The 20,700-nt window shown below is 43.5% G+C and overlaps 1 protein-coding gene across 1 annotated transcript in view; it reads right to left on the bottom strand.

Annotated features, from left to right (window-relative positions):
• The window catches only part of LOC120916788 (hemocytin-like), an 89,342-nt gene that overhangs the window by 46,454 nt on the left and 22,188 nt on the right, over positions 1 to 20,700 (bottom strand). Inside the window, exons 4-6 of the mRNA XM_040327725.1 lie at positions 14,800 to 14,898; positions 4,608 to 4,736; positions 2,745 to 2,843 (exon numbers count right to left, since the gene is read on the bottom strand). Coding sequence (XP_040183659.1) covers positions 2,745 to 2,843; positions 4,608 to 4,736; positions 14,800 to 14,898 — 327 coding nt within the window. The remainder of the gene's footprint in view (positions 1 to 2,744; positions 2,844 to 4,607; positions 4,737 to 14,799; positions 14,899 to 20,700) is intronic.

Below are 20,700 nucleotides of genomic sequence, written 5' to 3'. Positions count from 1 at the left end.
AACACTGCCCTGGATTTGTTTGTTTTTGTTCTGTGTGTCTCTCTAGTTCACAGGAACATGAAACCAGTTTAAAAGTGAAACTAACCTGCAGGCACATTATATGATTGATTTGTATCTATTTGTAATCATTTTTAAAAGGAATCAGTTAACTATTATGTCTCTATACCCTGTAAACAGTAATTTCAGCAAAAACATTTTTTTCCTTTAGTGACCCTTTAACCACTTGCTTACTGGGCACATAAACCCCCTTCGTTCCCAGGCGAAATCTCAGCGTCCGGCACTGCGTCGCTTTAACTGACAATTGCGCGGTCGTGCGACGTGGCTCCCAAACAAAATTGGCGTCCTTTTTTCCCCACAAATAGAGCTTTCTTTTGGTGGTATTTGATCACCTCTGCGGTTTTTATTTTTTGCGCTATAAACAAAAAAAGAGCAACAATTTAAAAAAAATATATATTTTTTTTACTTGTTGCTATAATAAATATCCCAATTTTTTTTTAAAAAACTATTTTTTTTCTCAGTTAAGGCCGATACGTATTTTTCGACGTATTTTTGTAAAAAAAAAAAAAAAATCACAATAAGCGACTGGTTTGCGCAAAAGTTATAGCGCCTACAAAATGGGGAACAGAATTATGATTTTTTTTATTATTTTTTTTTTTACTAGTAATGGCGGCGATCTGCGATTTTTATTGGGACTGGGATATTGCGGCGGACGTATCGGACACTTTTGACACAAATTTGGCGCCATTCACATTTATACGGCGATCAGTGATATAAAAATGCACTAATTACTGTATAAATGTGACTGGCAGTGAAGGGGTTAACACTAGGGGGTGAGGAAGGGGTTAACTGTGTAGCCTGGGTGTGTTATAACTGTGTGGGGGGAGGGGGGTGACTGGGGGAGGGGACCGATGCTGTGTCCCTATGTACAAGGGACACAGATCGGTCTCCTCTCCTCTCACAGCACGTGGAGCTCTGTGTTTACACACAGAGCTCCACGTTCCTGCTGTCACCTACCGTGTCACCGACGATCGCGTGTACCCGGCGGACATCGCGGCCGCCAGGTACACGCATCGGGTCTTCGGCGATGCGTCGGGACAGTTTTTACCCGCCGCGCGCCACCCAGTGGCGCGCGCGGGTAATGCACATAAAGGCCGTTTTTAAACGGCCACTTGGCACTTGAGAGCCGCGCTGCGGACGTATTTCGTCTATAGCGCGGATCTCAAGTGGTTAACCAAAATGTTGCCCACTAAGCTAGCAAACGTTATATATTTTTAGTAGCTACAGACCAAATGGGTTTCATGTCCCATAAGGCCACTGATAGTAAAGTACATGTAAAAAGAATACAGAAAATACAATTTATATATACTGTAGAATATAATAATTGTAAATCCTAATCACCTTCATTTATTTTTAAAATATATATTTTTTACCTTTTTATGATAATTTTTTTAGACAACCATGTGACTGCACAGCCCCCCTTTATATCTCTTTCTCATAGTCTGGGTATTCCAGTTTAGCAAACAAACAAAGCGGCCAGATGGGCTAGCACTTTCTGCAAGCAAGTAGAACTAGGATCAGTGGCCACAGGGAAGTAGCAGGAGAAATCACATGCTGTTCACTCACATTGCACTACTTTGTCAAGGGACTGACAGTTCCTGCCTGTAATGGGCCTTTGCTGAACAAGTAACATCCTGTGAGGCCGCGTACACACGGTCAAACATGTTCGCTGAAACTGGTCCGCGGACCAGTTTCCGCGGACATGTCCGACCGTGTGTACGGCCTAGCGGACAGGTTTCCAGCGGACAAAAGTTTCTTAGCAAGCTAAGAAACTTGTCCGCTGGAAACATGTCCGTCGGACATGTCCGATGGTTAGTACACCTAATCCGACATGTCCGCTGGTTATGACGTTTAACCAGCGTCCCAAAATCCCGCGCATGCGTCGAATTGTTTCGACGCATGCGTGGAAGCATTGCACTTCCGTGTTTGAGAACGTCGGTGTCTTCTACGTCACCACATTCTCTGTCCGCGGGGATTTTGGTCTGATGGTGTGTACACACATCAGACCAAAAGCTCCCAGGAGACATGTCCGATGAAAACGGTCTGCGGACCGTTTTCATCGGACATGTCTCCTCGTGTGTACGGGGCCTTAGCTCCCACAGGAGTGAGCAGCAGGTGTTGTGCACTGGAAACCAGTTAGTGCAGGAGGAAGGAAGAAGAGGACTTTTGATAGATAGGGAGGAAGTTGTCCCCTTGTTCATAGTTCTGGCCATTTTTTAAGTTGGGCATCCCAAAATTCCCATCCCTATCCAAGTTATCAACCCCTAACAAAACATTTAAAACAGGCCAAGGACTGTTTTCTGCATTGGAATGTATGAAGGAAATGTTGTGTGACTGACTGTGCAGCTGTGGGGATCCAGGACATTGGCGACTCCTACTGTGGTAGAGCTACACGGATTCATCAATAATTTATGAAAATTTAATTTTTTAACCAACAGGTGCATTCATAGTCCTTTGTGTTTTTTTAATTGACTATGATAATGATGACATGTAAAATAATTGGCATTTGCACATTGCTAACTATAGTAAAGATCAGTAGGTTAAAATATCTACTTGCAGCTCCATTTTGTCTTTGAATTTTGGATATAATATCTCTTTATCTTTCCAGCACTAGGATACATATAGACATTATTTCCAAGGGTTGCTGCAAAAAAATAACTATTATTATATATTCACTGGTGACTTACCATCAGGAGAATGACAGTTCCATTTGCAAAAATAACCACACACTGAGTTTGTTTGCATCTTCCACAACACTGACCTGGATCTTTCACAAACTCCTGACCCTGTTAGCAGGACAATACATTGGTCAATGTTATATAATCTCTGGAAACTAGCATTATTACAGATGAAATTTAAAGTGTATGTAAATTCAAGTTTACAAGTCCTTAGATGCCATGGCTGCATTTGTTTAATTTTTTTCAGTTTTCAGACTTTTCTTCCTTTATTTTTTCCTTGTGATCCATCCAGTAAGGTCTCACTCCCATTGGTGTAAAAATTCGTACACCTGTACAGGGGTCATCTTCAGCCACCTGGAATGCAGAGGTGTTCTATACATCATGCGTGTGGAGTGTGGAGGTTCATACAAGTCTGTGCAATCGGCTGCTTATCATCAATTTCAACAGGCTGCCTGCACACCCTTGCACGGAACACCTGTGCAACCTGGGCAACTGAAGATGGCCCTACCCATGGGCATTGCAGATCAGTATGCCCATCTATATGAGGCTTAACAATTCTTATCCCACAATGCTCACAAATGTATTGAAGAGCAGCGTCAAAGGACAAACGTATGTTAGGACAACAGAACACTTCCCTCTTTCCTTATCTCCATAACATAGAGGGTGGGGGGGGGGGGGTACTCTGTGTTACTATACTTGAAAAAAACAAATGCAGCCACCTAAAGTCTAGAAAGTTGCAATGAATTAAAGTTTTGTTCTTGGGTGTAGATACAGTTTTATTCCTTTAGTAATTAAACATAACATTTATTTAGATGTAGTCATGTGCAGTTTTCATACATTTAGGCTAGGTTCACACTAGAATGCTATTTAGGAAACCCAGTTTCAGGGTGTCACTGGGTTCAAAACGCACTGCAGCTGCAATTTGCAGCAGGTGTCAATGTTAACGACAGCCCAAATGCTGGTCCCTGCACTAGATCACATGGTTCAAATGTGCCATGCGATCCGGTTGCTGTTTGTGTGATGCAGTGCGATTTGAGCCCATTAAAAATCAATAGGTTCAAATTGCACCGCACTAAATCACATATGAATAATACATTACCACGCTGCGCATTCCTGTGCGATTCAAAGTGTGAACCGAGCCTTAGATACCACTTGTCATTGAACCAAAAATGTCACGTACCAAACCCCACACAACTGACACATTTAAAATAGGCATACAAAGGAGCCTGCACATACCTTTATGTATCTTATAGGCTTGGTTCACACCTATACGCATTGGATGTAGGTTTCTCCGCATCCAATTCGCATAGCAGGAGAATGGATCCAGTTCACATATCTCTGGTGCCGCTACGGAGCGCACTGTGCGTCTTTGGCTCCGTTTCATCCCTGAACCTGAGATTGGGGACGCACAGCGTTCCAGTCTGAACCAAGCCTTAGAGTGCCCAGATATCACCTAAATCTAGGGCAAAACCCCAGAATTCTTCAGTTCAATGCTTTAAATCTTAACATAGAGGACACAATGACCATCCCATCACTTTACCTTCCTACACAGAACTAATAAACTGTCTGGACAGAGTCTTGTTTGTTTCCATTTATGCTTTGGGAATTACTATAGATTTTTAGATTTGCCACTTTGGTTATGACTTGGATTGTCTCCTGATATTCAAGCAAAAGACATGTGTTGCAAAAAAAGTACCAAGGCAAGAAAAAGAAATAAATAGCATGTGTACATTAAAATTACCCCAGGTTGTCAGAACTGATGGTTCGACATTGCAGTACTTGCAGTAATTATTTAAAGTCAAGATTTATAATGACTTGTTGGCTACAAGCTCTAATCCAGGAAAAAATACAGTACAATTCATAATAACTTACAATTCCACAGTCTGACTGAGATTGATGCTCACATCTTTCCTTTTCTTTTACAGCATTGAGATTCCCCATTGAGATCATGCAGGTGTAGGATATACATTTGTCATCAGGTGAGAGAATTGTCTGTTCTTCCTTGAAGTCAAAATCAATGAACATGTTAGAAATATTAAAAGACAGTTTGTGTAGTAAAGTACATTTTCCTTTATTGACACGCATGAATGAGAGCATACAGTATATATATATTAGAGAGCCATCAATGTAATTTTGATGAAAACATATTACAAATAAATAATCCCAAGAAAAGATGTAACTACCTTAATAAATAAATTATGACATAGAATTGTTATTACTCCAAACATTATTTTTAGTTCCCAACACTGGTAATTTTTTGGCCTCCTGAAGGTTAAAAAAACTGATATTGCTGCAATACTCCTCTTCTCTCCAGCACTCCCACCCGCAGTACCTCAGGATATTTCATGCTAGGTTGTTAGCACCCTCCCTCAGATAAGAACACATCATGATACAAACAATCATATACATTTACTGTATACAGTATACTCATTGAAAAGTCTGCAATCAATCCCTTAATTATTTAATTGAATTAACCATTCAATTACTATTCTTTGCTCAAAAACACCACAATATACAATTGCATGTATTAATTTTATAGAGAGAAGAGTCAACAGGAGAAATCATTCTCCTACATCAATTGAATGCAGTTCCCACATGGCACCTTAAAGTGGATGTAAACACACTCTTATTCTTTCTAAACTACTGCCAAAGTGGTTATCTATAAGGATATTCATGCCTCCTTCATGTAGACTCGAAAAACTGCAGATTCTGTGGGTGGGTCTGTTGTCCGAGCTCAGTGGGTGGAGTTGTGATGTCAGTAGACTCCCCACCCACCTTTACACTTCCCTTGTCAACATGCATTTTCTCCTGTGTATTTCTTACACTGAACTTCTGCTATAATCACTATCATCCAGTCAAAACCCAGAAAAGTCACCACATGACTTCAGCATGCCCAATCATGCTGAGGTGTGGAGCAGCCAATCCTGGCAGAGCTGGAGAAGAAAGGAGGAAGGAAGTGATCTGAAGTACACAGAATGCCACTCTCAGGCTCCTGCATGAGATATGTAAATCACCTGTCACTCAAAGCAAGGAGGAAGAACAATTTCTCTGTGTCAATTTTTATCTCACTGAAAAAAGATAAGAGCAGCGCTCAGAGCTGGATTAACTCTTTGTGGCAAGACTGGGCACAGATTACATGAAATCCTATACTGTACAAGGTGCAAGCCTTAATTAAAAAAAAGAAAAAAAAACTTTAATGTCAAAGGGGGATATAATAAATAATCAATTAGAACTTAAAGTGATACTATAGGTTCGATATATATATTTTTTTAAATAACAAACATGTCATACTTACTTCCACTGTGCAGTTTGTTTTGCACAGAGTGGCCCCGATCATCCTCCTCTGGGGCCCCACTGCGGCTCTCTCAGCTCCTCCACACATCAGATACAGTATCTGTCGCCGGGAATGTGTTTCCAGCACGACGGCATCGCGCTGATTCTCGGCGATAGGGTGCCAACATCTCACACTCGCTGGAATAGAAAAAGCACATTCCAGCGAGCTCGACAAAAGCAATGGGGATCCGACTTGGATTCCCGCCAATTCTAGATGCGGCATTTGGTATGAATCATGAGGGTAACTCCACGCCAATTTTTAAATAAAAAAACGGCATGGGTTACCCCTCAGGAGCATACCAGGTCCTTAGGTCTGGTATGGATTGTAAGGAGAACCCCTACGCCGAAAAAACGGCATGGGAGTTCCCCCATAATCCATACCAGACTTATATCCAAGCACGCCGCCCTGCCGGTCAGGAAAGGAGTGGGGACGAGCGAGCGCCCCCCCCCCTGAGCCGTAACCAGGCCGCATGCCCTCAACATGGGTGGGGTGGGTGCTCTGGGGCAGGGGGGCGTCCTGCAGCCCCCCCACCCCAAAGCCCCCTGTCCCCATGTTGATAGAGATAGGGCCTCTTCCCAACAACCCTGGTCGTTGGTTGTCAGGATCTGCGGGCGGGGGGCTTATCGGAATCTGGGAGCCCCCTTTAATAAGAGGGCCCCAGATACCGGCCCCCCACCCTAGGTGAATGAGTATGGGGCTCGGTGCTCCCCGGTTATTCTCCCGCTCGCTCTCTTCCGAGAGGCTTCCGACGGTCGCATCCATCGCGTCACGATTTTCCGAAAGAAGCCGAACGTCGGTGTGCAGGCGCAGTATAGAGCCGCACCGACGTTCGGCTTCTTTCGGCTACGAGTGACGCGATGGATGCGACCGTCGGAAGCCTCTCGGAAGACTGTCAATCAAGAAGGAACGCCCGCTCCCGAAGACCCATACCCGGAAACGACAGAGAAGATGCATCTCGAAAACGGTAAGTACAGCTCATATTTTAAAACAACTAGCCGATTACCCTAGACAAAACGAGCATGCATCTAAGGGGAAAAGAGAAAAAAAAAACTAATTGGGTGAACTCCCGCTTTAAGGTGCCATGTCGGGACTACATTCAATTGATGTGGGAGATTGATTTCTCCTGTCTTCTCTCTGTAAAATGAATACCGTATTTATCGCGGTATAACGCTCTTCCGCGTATACCGCGCACCCCTAAAGTGACCCCGAATCCTGTGGAATTTTTTTTTTTTTGTACTTACAGTTTTGGTGTCTTGCGCGGCGTCCATCGGTGGCCTCGTCGGGTCCGGCGTCCTTCTGCGGCTTCGGGTGTCCTCTTCGGCGGCTTCGGGTGTCCTTCTGCGGCTTCGGGTGTCCTTCTGCGGCTTCGGGTGTCCTTCTGCGGGTCCGGTGTCCTCTTCGGCGGGTCCGGTGTCCTTCTGCGGCATCCTCGCGGCGTTCTCGCTCGTTTCCCGCGCCGAGTTTTGAATACTGCGCCGACATATACCGAGCTTAGTACACTCAGGTATAGTCGGGCAGTCTCGGCAACTTCCGCGCTCACGTCCTGGACGTACAGGACGTCAGCGCGGGTAGCCGAGCATTGCCGACAATACACGAGTGTACTGCGCTCTGACACTCGTGTATTGTCGGCAATGCTCGGCTACCCGCGCTGACGTCCTGTACGTCCAGGACGTGAGCGCGGAAGTTGCCGAGACTGCTCGACTATACCCGAGTGTACTGCGCTCGGTATATGTCGGTGCAGTATTCAAAACTCGGCGCGGGAAAGCGGGTATCGGCTGATTTTCAGGGCAAAAAAGTGCACGGTATACGCCGATAAATACGGTACATGCAATTGTATATTGTGGTATTTTTTAACAAAGGAAAGTAATTAAATGGTTAATTCAATTAAACAATAAAGAGATTGATTCCTGACTTTTGAATGAGAATATAAATGTATATGATTATTTGTACTGTGGCATATGTTCTTATCTGAGGAAGGGCGCTAAAAACCTAGCCTGAAACTGTCATTGAGCACACTATGCATTGTTTGTTACTTTTTTAAATTTTTAAATCCATTTTAAAGCGGAGTTCCGGCCACAATTTCACTTTTTATATATAAATACCCCTGTAATACACAAGCTTAATGTATTCTAGTAAAGTTAGTCTGTAAACTAAGGTCCGTTTTGTTAGGTTGTTACAGCATTTAGACACTTTATAAAATAGAAATTGACTGGGGCCATCTTAAGTGTGGGCATCACAAAGCCAGACTGTATGACTTCCTGGATTTCAGCCTTGCAGAGATCTCGCACATTCTCAGTGCTGCACAAGCAGTGTATTAGGTTTCAGATCAGGTTTCAGCACCTGTACTGTCCAAGTCACATGATTCTTCGAGACTGGGGAGTGCACAGACTCCTGGAAAGTTACACCCACTACATTCCCAGGAGGCTGTGCGGTGTAGGTTAGGAAGCTTAAGCCCCTAGGTGCAGGAAGTGGGAAGATTAACTATTCTGCCTAGCAACAACACTTTGAAGGCATCTAAAAAAAAATTTTTTTTTCTTAAAGGACTAATGACATTTTTTTTAAAACTACTGATGTAATGTTATATTTATGGGTGGAACTCCACTTTAAGTGCAGAAATCCTTTGTGTGTGTATGTATATAAAAAGTTTACACACCCCTGTTAAAATGTCAGGTTTCTGTGATGTAAAACAAATGGGACAAAGATAAATCATTGCAGAACTTTTTCCACCTTTAACCACTTAAGGACCGCTGCACGACAATATACGTCGGGAGAATGGCGCGGCTGGGCACATGGACGTATATATACGTCCCCTTTAAGAGTCCAGACCCGGTCCAAAGCTCCGTGACCGTGGCCCGCGGGACCCGCGGACCCGATCGCCGCGGGTGTCCCGTGAACGGGTCACAGGAGCTGAAGAACAGGGAGAGGTGTGTGTAAACAAACCTTCCCCGTTCTTCTCTGTTGCAATGTCAGTGATCGTATGTTCCCTGATATAGGGAACGACGATCACTGATGTCACACGTCCAGCCCCTTCCCCTACAGTTAGAAACACACATGAGGTCACACTTAACCCCTGCAGTGCCCCCTAGTGGTTAACAATTTCACTGCCATTTCTTTTTAACAGTAAGCAGTGCATTTTTATAGCACCTTTTGCTGTGAAAATGACAATGGTCCCAAAAATGTGTCAAAAGTGTCCGATATGTCTGCCATAATGTCGCAGTCACTAAAAAAAAAAATGCTGATCGCTGCCATTAGTAGTAAAAAAAAAAATATTAATAAAAATGCCATAAAACTATCCCCTATTTTGTAAACGCTTTAAATTTTGTGCAAACCAATCGATAAATGCTTATTACAATTTCTTTTACCAAAAATAGGTAGAAGAAGAATACGTTTCAGCCTAAACTGAGGGAAAAAAAATTATATATTTTTTGGAGATATTTATTATAGCAAAAGTAAAAAATATTGCATTTTTTTTAAAATTGTCGCTCTATTTTTGTTTATAGCGCAAAAAATAAAAACCGCAGAGGTGATCAATTACCACAAAAAGAAAGCTCTATTTGTGGGAAAAAAGGACGTCAATTTTGTTTGGGAGCCACGTCGCACGACCGCGCAATTGTCAATTAAAGCCTGCGCCCGCCGTGTAGAGCTGACTGCGCAGGCGCCATATAGAGCCGACTCGCAGGTCGGCTATTTACGGAAAACTGGTGACGCGCCTTGTGCGCCATGGGAAGTTTTTCACCAGACGTCAATCATCTAACCCAGGGATAGGAATGCCCAGTCCCGCGGGAATCAGACCCCGGAAGCCAGGGGGAAAATAACAATATAACGGTATGTACAGCGAAAAAAAAAATACCTGCATACTGTATTTGTCGTTAGTATGCTGGATGTAATGTTAGATAATTGTTTTAGGGTGAACCTCCACTTTAACCTGCATATTGGTCTGGGTCTTAACCAGTTAATGTGACCTATAAACTGTACAACTCAATTGAAAAACAAACTGAAATATTTTAGGTGGAGGGAAGTAAAAATAAAAAATAAATAATAATATGGTTTTGTAAGTGTGCACACCCTTAAACCAATACTTTGTTGAAGCACGTTTTGATTTTATTACAGCACTCAGTCTTTTTGAGTATGTGTCCATCAGCATGGCGCATCTTGACTTGGCAATATTTGCCCACTCTTCTTTGCAAAACACTTCAATCCTGTCAGATTGCGAGGGCATCTCCTGTGCACAGCCCTCTTCAGATCACCCCACAGATTCTCACTCAGATTCAGGTCTGGGCTCTGGCTGAGCCATTCCAAAACTTTAATCTTCTTCTAGTGAAGCCATTCCTTTGTTGATTTAGATGTATGCTTTTGGCCATTGCCATGCTAAAAGATTAAGGGCCTGATCCTCAAAAGGGATACGCCGGCGTATCTACTGATACGCCGTCGTATCCCTGTTTCTATCTATGGAACTGATCCACAGAATCAGTTTCACATAGATAGGCAGAAGATCCGACATGTGTAAGGGACTTACACTATCGGATCTTAGGATGCAGTACCGCAGCCGCCGCTGGGGGCATTTCTCATCGAAATGCCGCTTCGGGTATGCAAATTAGCACTTACGGAGATTCACAAAGCTTTTACGCTTCGTTTTTTCTCCGTAAGTATTAGTTTGCTGTCGCAAAATTAGGGCTGCTTTTACAAGGCCTAAACTGTTTACACCTTGTAAAAGTAGACCCTTCTACCCCGCGTCGCTGTCTTTTTTTTTTATTTTATTTTTTTTTCCCGCCGCAACTCGTTTTTTTTTTTTTACGCCCGTCGCGATTCTCAAAACCCGGCGCAACGTAAAACCGCACAAAGCACGTCGGGAAAATGACGTCGGGAGCATGCGCAGTACGTCCGGCGCGGGAGCGCGCCTAATTTAAATGGGACTCGCCCCATTAAATTAGGAACACCTTGCGCCAAACGGATTTAAGTTACACCGCTCAAAATTTCTAGGTAAGTGCTTTGTGGATCGGGCACTTAGGTAGAGATTTTGCGGCGGTGTAACTTAAATGGCAAAAGTTACGTTGCGCCGGGTTTTTGTGGATTAGGCCCCAAGTTCCTCTTCATGTTCCAATTTCTAGCAGAAGCCTGAATGTTTTGTGCCAATATTGACTGGTATTTGGAACTGTTCATCATTCCCTCTACCTTGACTAAGGCCCCTCCCGCTGAAGAAAAACAGCCCCAAAGCATGATGCTGCCACCACAATGCTTCACATTGGGTATGGTGTTCCTTTGGTGATGTGCAGTGTTGTTTTTGCGCCAAATATATCCTTTGGAATTATGGCCAGAATTGTCAACCTTGGCTTCATCAGACCTTAACACATATTCCCACATGCTTTTGGGAGACATCATGTGTGTTTTTGCAAAATTTGGCTGGGCTTGGATGTTTTTCTTCGTAAGTTTTACCAATCTACCCCATAGCCCAGACGTATGAAGAATACAGGAGATTGTTGTCACATATACTACACAGCCAGTGCTTGCCAGATATTCCTGCAGCTCCTTTAATGTTGTTTTAGGCCTCTTGGCAGATTACCAGACCCGTTTTCTTCTCATCAATTTTGGAGGGACGTCCAGTTCTTGGTAAAGTCACTGTTGTGACATATTTTCTCCACTTGATGATGACTGTCTTCACTGTGTTTCATGGTATATCTAAAGCCTTGAAGATTCTTTTGTACCCTTCTCCTGACTGATACCTGGATGTACTTATTCATTACGACCATGTAAAACTAGCTTGTTGACTATCATATGACTTGTTGATACTATTACTATGCTTGTTGATCCTCTACTGCAGGGATATGCAATTAGCGGACCTCCAGATGTTGCCAAACTACAATTCCCATCATGCCTCTGCCTTTGGGTGTCATGCTTGATGCTGTCAGAGTCTCGCTATGCCTCATGGGACCTGTAGTTTGGCAACAGCTGGAGGTCCGCTAATTGCATATCCCTGCTCTACTGCATAACAAACTATATGCTTGCCTCCTGAAAAATAATTTTAGACCCTTACTATGCTGGAACCTCTAAAACACATTTTCTTATGTATACAAGGCTTAAACTCTAGGTTTAAAGGGGTTGTAAAAGTATTATTTTTCCTAAATAGCTTCCTTTACCTTAGTGCAGTCCTCCTTCACTTACCTCATCCTTTGATTTTGCTTTTAAATGTCCTTATTTCTTCTGAGAAATCCTCACTTCCTGTTCTTCTGTCTGTAACTCCACACAGTAATGCAAGGCTTTCTCCTGGAATACAGGAGAGTCAGGACACCCACTAACACACAGCTCATTTCTCTATCTGCAATGTAGAGAGCGTCCTGACTCTCCTGTATTCCAGGGGAGGGGGCGAGCATGACACTCCACACTAGGGAAAAAGCCTTGCATTACTGTGTGGAGTTACAGACAGAAGAACAGGAAGTGAGGATTTCTCAGAAGAAATAAGGACATTTAAAAGCAAAAGCGAAGGATGAGGTAAGTGAAGGAGGACTGCACTAAGGTAAAGGAAGCTATTTAGGAAAAAAAAAAATATTTGAAGACCTATCATCACATGAATTGCATGTTCCATTTCTTCAGTAAACCCAGTAAGTCCTGACTGATTCAAGTGGCAAGTACAATTCTTTCAACCTCCATTCAATCCTAATTTGCTCTATACCATCTAGGGAAGCTCTTCCACTTCCAGCCTCTCAAACAAATGATTGTGGGTGATAGATTGTTCTAAACTAGATAGTAATAGCTAGCGATAGATAGTTCTAGACTCTAGTAATCCACACAGAGCTCATTCTCAGGATTTCACCAATTGGGCTAACAGCTGCTCAGTTTTCTTGCGCTACATCCACACATAAATGTTTCCAGAATTGATGTGGCCTTTTGCAGTAGAGAGGTATGGAATAGAGTGATTACTCCCATGGACCTTCCCAGTGAATTTACATATAAGGCTGGCCATACATTATACAGTTTTCTTATTCAATTTCCTTTAGATTTACCTTCTACTATGTAGTGCAAGGCCTGCTTGATTGCATACAAATTGAAAGTGTTTAGGTTTGACCTCATATTTCTATGGTTTTGGTAAATCTAAAGGAAAATTGTACAAGAACATTGTATAATGTATGGCCAGCCTAACTAATGATCATACAATGCACATATAATCCTCATACACAAGACTGGAAAGGACATGCTACTGTATTCACCATATGGGCCAATATATATGGCCTATATGGCTTTACTATAGATTCAAAAGGTTTAACCATAATGTTTCCCACTAAGCTAGCAAATGGATTTTTAGTAGCTACAGACCAAATGGGGTTCATGTCCCATAAGGCCACTGATAGTAAAGTACATGTAAATAGAATACAGAAAATACAATTTAAATATACTGTAGAATATAATAATTGTAAATCCTAATCACCTTCATTTATTTTTAAAATATATATTTTTTACCTTTTTATGATAATTTTTTTAGACAACCATGTGACTGCACAGCCCCCCTTTACATCTCTTTCTCATATTCCAGTTTAGCAAACAAAGCGGCCAGGTGGGCTAGCATTTTCTGCAAGCAAGTAGAGCTAGGATCAGTGGCCACAGGGAAGTAGCAGGAGAAATCACATGCTGTTCACTCACATTGCACTACTTTGTCAAGGGACTGACAGTTCCTGCCTGTAATGGGCCTTTGCTGAACAAGTAACATCCTGTTAGTTCCCACAGGAGTGAGCAGCAGGTGTTGTGCACTGGAAACCAAGTTAGTGCAGGAGGAAAGAAGAAGAGGACTTTTGGTAGATAGGGAGGAAGTTGTCCCCTTGTTCATAGTTCTGGCCATTTTTTAAGTTGGGAATCCCAAAATTCCCATCCCTATCCAAGTTATCAACCCCTGAGGCCTTGTACAGCCTTGTACAGACGAGCGGACCGTTTTCATCGGACATGTCCGCTCGGAGATTTTGGTCTGATGGTTGTACACACCATCAAACCAAAATCCCCGCAGACAGAGAACGCGGTGACGTAGACGACACCGACCTTCTATATCGCGCGAGTTCAATGCTTCCACGCATGCGTCGAATCAATTTGACGAATGCCCGGGATTTCGGTCCGCTGGTTAGACGTACTAACCAGCGGACATGTCCGACGGACAGCTTTCAAGCGGACATGTTTCTTAGCATGCTAAGAAACATTTGTCCGCTGGAAACCTGTCCGCTAGGCAGGAAAATTGTCCCGTCGGCCCAACACACGACCAAACATGTCTGCGGAAACTGGTCCGGCGGACCAGTTTCAGCGGACATGTTCGGTCGTGTGTACGAGGCCTAACAAAACATTTAAAACAGGCCAAGGGCTGTTTTCTGCATTGGAATGTATGAAGGAAATGTTGTGTAATTGACTGTGCAGCTGTGGGGATCCAGGACATTGGCGACTCCTACTGTGGTAGAGCTACACGGGATTCATCAATAATTTATGAAAATTACATTTTTTAACCAACAGGTGCATTCATAGTCCTTTGTGTTTTTTTAATTGACTATGATAATGATGACATGTAAAATAATTGGCATTTGCACATTGCTAACTATAGTAAAGATCAGTAGGTTAAAATATCTACTTGCAGCTCCATTTTGTCTTTGAATTTTGGATATAATATCTCTTTATCTTTCCAGCACTAGGATACATATAGACATTATTTCTAGGGGTCACTGCAAAAAAATAACTATTATTATATATTCACTGGTGACTTACCATCAGGAGAATGACAGTTCCATTTGCAGAAATAACCACACACTGAGTTTGTTTGCATCTTCCACAACACTGACCTGGATCTTTCACAAACTCCTGACCCTGTTAGCAGGACAATACATTGGTCAATGTTATATAATCTCTGGAAACTAGCATTATTACAGATGAAATTTAAAGTGTATATAAATTCAAGTTTACAAGTCCTTAGATGCCATGGCTGCATTTGTTTAATGTTTTTCTTCCTTTATTTTTTCCTTGTGATCCATCCAGTAAGGTCTCACTCCCATTGGTGTAAAAATCCGTACACCTGTACAGGGGTCATCTTCAGCCACCTGGAATGCAGAGGTGTTCTATACATCATGCGTGTGGAGTGTGGAGATTCATACAAGTCTGTGCAATCGGCTGCTTATCATCAATTTCAACAGGCTGCCTGCACACCCTTGCACGGAACACCTGTGCAACCTGGGCAACTGAAGATGGCCCTACCCATGGGCATTGCAGATCAGTATGCCCATCTATATGAGGCTTAACACAATTCTTATCCCACAATGCTCACAAATGAATTGAAGAGAAGTGTCAAAAGACAAACGTATGTTAGGACAACAGAACACTTCCTGATACTGCTGGACCTAAGCGCGGCTTTTGACACTGTAGACCACGGACTACTACTGGCTAGGCTAGCTGAAGTAGCCGGAGTCGCTGAATGTGTTTTACCCTGGTTCTCCTCCTTCTTGGAAAACCGATCACAAATAGTGAAACTGGGGTCTTTCACTTCTGAAAAACGTACGGTGTCATGCGGAGTCCCTCAGGGATCTCCCTTATCGCCCGTATTGTTTAATATCTATCTTCGCCCTCTCTTTGAAATCATCAGTAACCAGAAGTTACTTTACCACTCCTATGCAGATGACACACAACTGTATTTCCGCATCTGCAACAAAAAGGATAATTCTCTTGGACTAGAGAAATGCCTCACTCTAATAGATAACTGGATGACAAACAGTTATCTTAAACTCAATGGTTCGAAAACAGAACTTCTCCTGTTTCACGCTAACCGGAAAAATCACCCCGCGTCAACATGGACTCCCCCACCCATTCTGGGTAAAACTATCACCCCTAGCACCAAAGTCAAAAGTCTCGGAGTCATTTTCGATACCTACATGACAATGGATGCACAAATAGGGTCAGTAGTCAGCGGATCCCACCATCTGCTGCGCCTACTACGCAGACTCACGCCCTTTATCCCGAAAGAGGACATTGCAGTCGTGGTGTGGGAACAATCATCAATTCCAGACTCGACTACGCAAATGCCCTCTATCTAGGACTCCCCAAATACCAAATCACTCGTCTGCAAGTCGTTCAAAATACGGCTGCTCGACTAGTGACTGGGAAAAAACCATGGGAATCAATCTCACCTTCACTGAGATCCCTTCATTGATTGCCAGTAAAAGACAGAATCACTTTCAAGGCACTCTGCCTAATACATAAATGTATTCAAGGCAACGCCCCCCAATATCTATGCGAAAAAATAAAAGCCCATAACCCCAATCGCATTCTGCGATCCACCAATCAAAACCTCCTCCAGATACCCAAGGCCAGATACAAGTCCAAAGGAGATCGAAGATTTGCAGTCCAGGGACCTCGCCTGTGGAATGCACTACCAACCACCATCCGACTGGAGTCGGACCACTTGGCCTTCAGGATAAAGATTAAAACCCATCTCTTCTGAGGTCAAGGGGTTCCTTACCCATGAAATGGATACAGCGCCCAGATGCGATTCAGTTTGCATGTGTTGCGCTTTACAAGTCTCTCTCTCTCTCTTCCCTCTTTCCTTATCTTCATAACATAGAGGGTGGGGGGGGGGGGTACTTTGTGTTACTATACTTGAAGAAAACAAATGCAGCCACCTAAAGTCTAGAAAGTTGCAATGAATCAAAGTTTTGTTCTTGGGTGTAGATACAGTTTTATTACTTTAGTAATTAAACATAACATTTATTTAGATGTAGTCATGTGCAATTTTCATACATTTAGGCTAGGTTCACACTAGAATGCTATTCAGGAAACCCAGTTTCAGGGTGTCACTGAGTTCAAAACGCACTGCAGCTGCAATTTACAGCGGGTGTCAATGTTAACGACACCCCAAATGCTGGTCCCTGCACTAGATCACATGGTACAATTGTACCATGCGATCCGGTTGCTGTTTGTGTGATGCAGTGCGATTTGAGCCCATTCAAAATCAATAGACTCAAATTGCACCGCACTAAATCACATATGAATAATACATTACCACGCTGCGCATTCCTGAGGAAGACGTGAATTAGAACTAATTAGGGTTAACTAAAGCTGGCCATAAACAGGAACCAGCCAAGATTCAAACCATGTATGGACAGGCTGAATGTACCCAAGTTGATTGATTGATCAACTTGTGTACAACGGGCCTGACAAATTGTACATGTGTAATATTTGCCAGCGGCTGTTATAGCTGCCAGCAATAATCATGTGTTCTCCCAGTGGGAGAACACAATGGCTTGGTGAGAGGGATTACCCTGTGGTTGCATGGAAGAAATATGTCTATGAAAAAATGACAGGCTTGCTGGAACTGACATTATGTACAGATACAAAATACAAATAGTGCAGCACTAAAATGTATAAAAACACATAAAACCAATGGCACCTATCAGTGTTTATCAGTGCTGCCTATCAATGCCCATCAGTGCCACCTATCAGTGCTCATCAGTGTTGACTATCAGTGCTGCATTTCATTGCCCATCAGTGCTGACAATTAGTGCCCATCAGTGCTGACAATCAGTGCCACTAAATGCTGCCAATTAGGGCCCATCATTGCTGCCTATCAGTGCCACCAAGCAGTGCCTATCAGTGTTAAAATGCAGCAGCTTAAGATATGCTACATCCACAATGAGATGCACGGCATGTGCAAAAATAAACACAAATGAACACTGAACAAGAGGATCACAGTCAAATAATGTGTTTCAGATACTTCAAATATGCTCCAGGTTTGACTCAAAAGAAGGTCAGGTGCAGTATGCTTTAAAACTGAATTGCAGAATGGTACAGTATATAGGATGCAAATCAATGCAGTTCAGAAACACTTGTACAGTATAAACTGGGGGAGGAGAAGTAACATAAGAATCTGATTCAGTTGTACTGAATTGCTCTTGTGCTAGCACAAGACTCTTGGAGGGGACAACAGAGTGACAGAGAGATGAGCCCATTAGTCTGCTGCTTCTCCTTTTGCTGTTCAGTAACAGGTTGGGAGTGGGGAGGAGACCTGTGAGTGTATCTGTAGCAGAGAGAAATCAGGTCTCTTGACCTGCCAGACAGGGCTGTAGTGTGTAGTAGAGCAGTGTAATAGTGTTGCTCACGAATATTCGCATTGCGAATATTCGACTCGAATATAGCATATTCGAGAAATCGCGCTATATTTCGAAATTCGCGGTGAATATTCGCAATTCCGAATATTCGATTTTTTACAATTTTTTTTTTGAATCAGATCACATCCTAGATATCTCCATCGACGTCTAAAAGCATTGCTGGTATAATTAGAGACCCTGGGCCGAGTAGCTGAAGCGTTCATTGAATTTTCCAGAAAGATCGCAATGCGATTATTCGGCAAACGCAATATCGCGCGATTATTTTCCTCGCCCCGATCTTCCGCATCAGAGCGATTTTTACAGTTTCATTTTTAAAACAGATCACATCCTAGTGATCTCCATAGACGTCTGAAAGCATTGCTGGTATGATTAGAGCCATTGGGCCGAGTAGCTGAAGCGATCATTTTATATTGCCGAATATTCGCAATGCGAATATTCGGCAATAGGAATATTGCGCGATTATTTGCTCCGCCCTTTTGCATCAGAGCCAATCAGAGTTCTCCTTCCACACTCGTCACAGGTTAGCAACCAATAGGAACCTGCCTGCATGGACATTATATAAGCTCACTCCCAGCACCATTTCATTGCAGATTCAGAAGCTTGCTATAGAGTGTGGAGGCTGTTTCTGTGTTCCTGGTTTCCTGGTTTCCTGTGTCTTTGTTCTTGATTGATTTAGATCATCACCAGCATTGCTATTTAGTGATTCCAGTGGATCTTTTCCAGTATATCAACTGCTTTTTTCAAAGCAATAGACCCAAGAGCTTTTTTCAAAGCTACGTTTTGTGCTGTTTTGTGCTGTTTTTTTCATTTGTGTTACTGTTTGATCCTGCAATCCTCCCTGTTCAGTTATATTTGCAAGAGATTTCAGAACACATATTGATCTGAGCTTTATAAAAGAGCTTTTCTAAAAGCTAAGTTTTGTTCATCTTGTGTTACTGTCAGATCTTGCAGGTTCACTGTTCAGTGATATTTGATAGGCATCTCAGTTCAAATTTTGTTTAGTTTTCCCTAAAGAGCTTTTATAAAAGCTAAGTTTTGTGTTCAGTTTAGTTAAATTTTGTGTAGTAAGTGTACACACTGTTAGTGTACATTTATTTCATCTAGCTTAGCTTAGTGTGTGTTTAGTTTCTGTGTTTAAAAAAAAAAAAAAAAAAAAGTTAGTGTTTGTTTAGTGCTTTTTTTTTTTTTCTTTAATTTTGTAGTCCTTGTCTGGTGTACTACTTTTCTTATAGTTTAGTAGCTGTCTGTGTACGTCTTTGTCTGCGTGCCTGTCTTGTAAAAAAAACACAAAAACACATTTTGTTCACATTTTCCCCCCCAATAAAGTTTAACCCCCCCACACACATATCAGCAATTATGAGCGGCATCCGTGGCCGTGGCAGTAGGGGTAGGGGAGTTACTCCCAGTGCTGGATCGCTGCCAGCACGGGGTACCTCTCGTGCCCCTACTAGTGGTAGAGGATCGGGTGCAAGGGGAGTACGCCTGATCCGGGAGTTCTTCCCATCGGGCAGCCGCCCGATATTGCCATCTCAGGCTCAAGTAGTGGTGGACTACATGGGGCACAGCAGTGCCACTGAGTCGTCGGTCCCGACTCACAGTAGTACCACCATTACACCGTTGCCTGTACTACCCCCCCCCAGCCCCCAAGAGTCCAGCATCTTACTGTTCGACAGCGACAGTGATAGGGATCTCTTGGGGGAGGCCATGCATCAGGCAGACCTCCAGCTCTGTCCTGATGGTCAGGACCTTTTTGAAGGGATGGATGAGGAGGATGGGATACCTGCTGGCAGTATCCCAGAGACATCCCTTCAAACTGGTGCTGCTGTTTTGGTGCAGGAAACAGCAGCACCTAGTCAGACCCAGGCGTGGGTGAGGGGACAGCGGAGCCAGGCTAGAGGCTCCATGTCACGTGGTTCCCTCAGACCAACACATCTCAGCCCTTGGTCTGACATCTCTGGGGGCGAAGAGGGTGACCCATCATGGTTGCCATCTGACGCGTCGGCTCACTACGTCAGTGACGACGGGGAAGGTAGGCACCCTGGTGAAACGGTGCGCCAGGTCACCACCAGGGAGACCATCGTCAGGGTCTCCACTGGTGATGGCAGCAGGAGGTGTCAGGAGGAGGAGCAGCAGCAGCAGCAGCAGCAGCAGGCAGCTCCACCTGTGCGCACCGAATCCCAGCAGGTGCAAGTAAGCGTCACCCCATCTGACAGGAGGGCGGTGCTGAAGTCACCTGTCTGGAATTTCTTTACCCTGGTGGCAGACAACCCTACCGTGGCCATCTGCCGGATTTGTAAAGTGAGGGTGAAGAGAGGGAAGTGTTTGGCTCGGGTGGGTACCACAGCCCTGAACCAGCACCTCAGGATAAACCACTGGGCGTTGTATGAGGAGATGAAGCGTGGTGGTGGTAGCAGCGCCACCACCACAAGTGAGCAGGGTACAGCAGCCCCTGCCACATCTTCATCTGTTTCCAGCAGGTCATGCCCCCCCGCTCCCTCTAGTAGAGGTACTGGTA

The sequence above is a fragment of the Rana temporaria genome, chromosome 11 (assembly GCF_905171775.1).
Source record: "Rana temporaria chromosome 11, aRanTem1.1, whole genome shotgun sequence".
In the NCBI taxonomy this organism is placed as follows: Eukaryota; Metazoa; Chordata; class Amphibia; order Anura; family Ranidae; genus Rana; species Rana temporaria.
The sequence above is the reverse complement of the archived record's forward strand: the minus strand, read 5'-3'. Positions and strand labels throughout refer to the sequence as shown.